The following is a 3,860-nucleotide window of genomic DNA, read 5'->3' as shown; positions in this document are numbered from 1 at the left end:
GAATGGGCTGCCCAGGGAGGTGGTAGAGTCCTCATCACTGGAGGGATTTAAAAGAAGGATAGATGAGGTGCTTAGGGACAGGGTTTAGTGGTGGGATAGCAGGGTTAGGTTAACGGTTGGACTCAATGATCTTAAAAGTCTTTTCCAACCAAAGTGATTCTGTGCTCTGGGTGAACCTGCTTTAGCAGGGGAGTTGGTCTGGATGATCTCCCGAGGTCCCTTCCAACCCCTGCCATTCTGTGATTCTGTGACTGGAAATCCACCTTTCCCTGACACCGAAGAGTGGCGTCATCTGTGTCGCTTTGGCGTTGGCTCTGTGGTGGTACGGTGGCTGATCTCAATCTAGATAACTAGCGAAGCTTTGTGTATTGTGTCATCAGCTTGAGGTTGGCAGATGAACATTTTAATTAATAGCAGCACATTCGCGGCACTACGCAGCGCTTGAGTAAATCTGTCTTCTCAAGATGCGCAGTGTGTATGTGAAACAGCTTTCAAGATGGTTTTGTTTCATTTCTGGAGGAAGCAGGTTATACACCCAAGTCCTATAATCTTGGTGTGGAACCTCTTCGCTGTGTTAAAAACATTTCCAACAATCAGTGGAATGGAGTTGTGTCTTAGGTATGGGAATTTTACAGGAAAATTTACAAAAGTTTGTGCTAGGCATTGTATTACTTAAATAAGAACCACTTTCAACCAGCACCATGTGAGCTTGCATCTCCCCTAGTGAAGAGCTGTCACAGATGGGCTGTCGTCAGTGGTGTTGTGTCATCTTACACTGAATATCTGGCTCCACCGCTTGCTGCCTTTCTTCTAATGAGTCTTCTCTGCCAAAAAAAAAAAGTTGAGCATGAATCCAGTTCTATGGCTTGGCAGCCGCAAGCATCTAAGCATTTTTATTGAGAAGGGGTGGTCTTTGCTATTTAGTTCTGATTTCAAGTGTGTTCCCTCATTGGTTTCTACTTTTCCTGGATATGGGTGAATTTTCTCCTGCAGGTGGAAGAAAGCTGGGGCTGGGAGCAGGAAGACCAGCCTGCCCGCTCTCTGTGCTTGGTTGCACGTGTATCCCTGTCTGTAAGCTGCTGGAACTATCTGGAGAAAATGGAAGGGCTCCATCAGGTGCAGCGTTACAAAACTAAAAAGCACATGAAGTGCAGGTTCAGGTGTGAGTTGTGCAATTTCCCAGGGGTTGCTGAGCTCCTGGTGGACGAACCTGCTCAGCGCGGGCATAACCACTTTGCCATCGCTCTGGCACGGAAGCCACCCCTTGGAAGGGCAACGAGCGGAGTTACCTCTGGTTGTGGAGCCGTCTGCTCGGGTCCCCCACCCCCAGCCGTGTACCTGGTAGATGAAGGCTTCTGTTTCATGGGAAGGTTTGTCCAGCAGAAGAGCCTGTTCCTCCACCGGTCGGGTCCCTACCTCGCCAGAACAGTTCAGGGCTGCTGACTCATGCAAGCCTCTGGCACTAATTAACCACTGCTGGGGGGAGCGGGCAGGGGGTGGGATGGACACGCATGGATCAGCGATTGGTTTGGAGCTGGGAACGGAGGGTGGGATTTGGTGCTTCTGTGTGCTGGGTTACAACATCTGGAGAGGATCTTCTTCCTAGGAGGGCGCGTAGCAGCCGGGGAGGTGGGGGCTCTGGTCGGTAAGCAGGGACTGCTCAGAGTTCAGCATGTCTTTCATCCAGGTAGACAAGGACTCAGATTTTCCTCTCCAAAATCTCCCCTATGGGGTTTTCTCCACTGAGGAGGAGGTGAGTAACAGCAAACTTCATCCTTGGGGGGGTGTTATTGTTCCAAGCCCATGCATAAGAGCAGAAATTCCTGGCAACCTGGGATAAAGGAAAACTTCCCAGTGGGAGTCGCTGCGCGGGCTTCCTGATGTGACAGCCAAACTAGCTGCCGCATGGTCTTTTTTCTTCATGTGGTTGTTTTGATGACAGCTTCTTCAAAATTGCACAAAAGAAATGAAAAGTGTTAATCCTTAGGAGAAGCACTCAGGCTAATACACACGGTAGTTCTTGTGTGGTTTTGATGGGGTTTGTGTGGTTTTGAGCGTTCCTGTGAAATCATTAAATCTGTGTTTGATCCTTTCACCAAGTAGAGGCACGGCACAGTTTGCACCAACTTTTTTTTAACTCAATCCCTCATTTTCTTTGTGGCTGCGTGTAATTGCACTGTCACCCTTAAGAAGCCACATTAAATATTTATTTCAGTCTACTGTTAATTCTATAGCACCCAGTCCCCCTTGCACAACATGAACTGACACAAGGGGAAAGCGAAGTCTGAACTGAAAACACCGTATTTGCAAGCGAGTGGTGTCTCCTGGTCTGCTAGAGCCTGCTCTTGGTGAGTTTGTGGTGGCTGCAAAAGCATTAAAACCAGGACATGAAACGCGTGTTTCATTTCTGTCGTTGCAGCTGACCTGTTGTGTTTTACTGGGCATGCATTTATGCAATGACGCATTAAACGTGTAAAAGTGTGTTATGTTTAAAGCTGTGCCCGAGGCTACAGATTGAGCCAGCTTTGGGCCTTATATTTTATCGTCACATAAGAAAACACAGTTCAACCTTTCTCATTCAACCTTTCTCCCAAGGAGGTAGCTCCCAATTCCCAGTTTCATGAGAACTGAGCCCAGCTAGGCTGAGCCTTACACCTCCGGGTGCCTGACAGGATGGAGCCCTGGAGATGTGGCCTCCTGGAGAAAGGGAAGCGAGCCAAGAGCCGCATCTCAGAACAAAAAAGCAGAGGATTTATTTATCATTGCTCACGGAAACTTCATGATCATCTCCTGGTTTCTGATATCTCAGCTTATCCGTGCAGGTTTAAAAAAAGAAAAAAAAATAATTTAAACCAGAAGATTGTGTTTTCTGATGTGGTATTTTGCAAAGATAAAACCGAGATGGTTTGTTTAATCTCTTCCTAGATATGTGTATGTTATCTAGCAAGTTTGGATTATTTTTCTGCCTTCTCCAGTAACTGTTCTCTGAAGAAAACATCTTCACTCAAACCCTATGAAAAGACAGGCAAGGACTTAATGGAAATTATTTAGGAAAATAATGTTCTAAAAGTAGCCCAATGTTTTAATGATTTCAAGCTAAAGCAGTTGATGTCATTCCTGACTCTCCCAGTTACAAATTAACCTGATGCGACCTTTAGTTTTTTTCTGCAGGAATGTTTGCTGAATAAATACTTATTATCACTTCTGGAATCTTGTTTAGAAATTAAAGGTTAAAAAAATAGGTTTAATAGCATGGATTTTCATAGGGGGTTATTCCCTTTTGGTAAGCTCGTTTTCATAACGACCGTAACTAGTTTGTCTTTATTTGCCTGAAGACACAAATAGTTGAAATTTGGCTTTGACTGCAGCATTCGTCAACCCCCCCGTACAGCTGCAGCGGGGCTGCGGTGGGATCGGCCGCGCTGCCCCCCCGCCATCGCCGCCGGCCCCGCGAGCACCGCGGTGGATGAACGGGGTCTTTGTGTCTTTGGTTGCATCTGCCTGGCGAGTGCAGCCACAATGGACCGTACGTGTGGGAAGCTGTTGTGCAGCGAGGACCTAGACTAGGGTTTGCATGCAAGCCGTGGGCTCCTTGCGTGGCATGAGGATGGGTTACGCAGGGCAGCCTCATTCCATGTGGTACAGAAATAACGTGGCTGAGCAAGATGCACTGCACTCCCGATGTCATCAGTGGAGTCCAGAGCACCCTTTGTCTTCTGGGGAGGAACTGTGGTGCAGAAATCAGAGAATCACAGAATGTTTTGGGTTGGAAGGGTCCCCTAGAGGTCATCTAGTCCAACCCCCCTGCAGTGACCAGGGACGCCGCTAACTAGATCAGGTTGCTCAGAGCCCCGTCCAAC

At 47.6% G+C, this 3,860-nt stretch overlaps 1 protein-coding gene across 1 annotated transcript in view; it reads left to right on the top strand.

Annotated features, from left to right (window-relative positions):
• Positions 1-1,672: 1,672 nt before the first annotated feature.
• The window catches only part of FAH (fumarylacetoacetate hydrolase), a 19,191-nt gene continuing 17,003 nt past the window's right edge, over positions 1,673-3,860 (top strand). Inside the window, exon 1 of the mRNA XM_009635861.2 lies at positions 1,673-1,753. Within this exon, the coding sequence (XP_009634156.1) occupies positions 1,673-1,753 (81 nt within the window). The remainder of the gene's footprint in view (positions 1,754-3,860) is intronic.

This window comes from Egretta garzetta, unplaced genomic scaffold, assembly GCF_000687185.1.
Source record: "Egretta garzetta isolate BGI_Z169 unplaced genomic scaffold, ASM68718v1 scaffold203, whole genome shotgun sequence".
NCBI lineage: Eukaryota > Metazoa > Chordata > Aves > Pelecaniformes > Ardeidae > Egretta > Egretta garzetta.
Note: the sequence above shows the minus strand (reverse complement) of the source record. Positions and strands in the feature narration are given on the sequence as shown.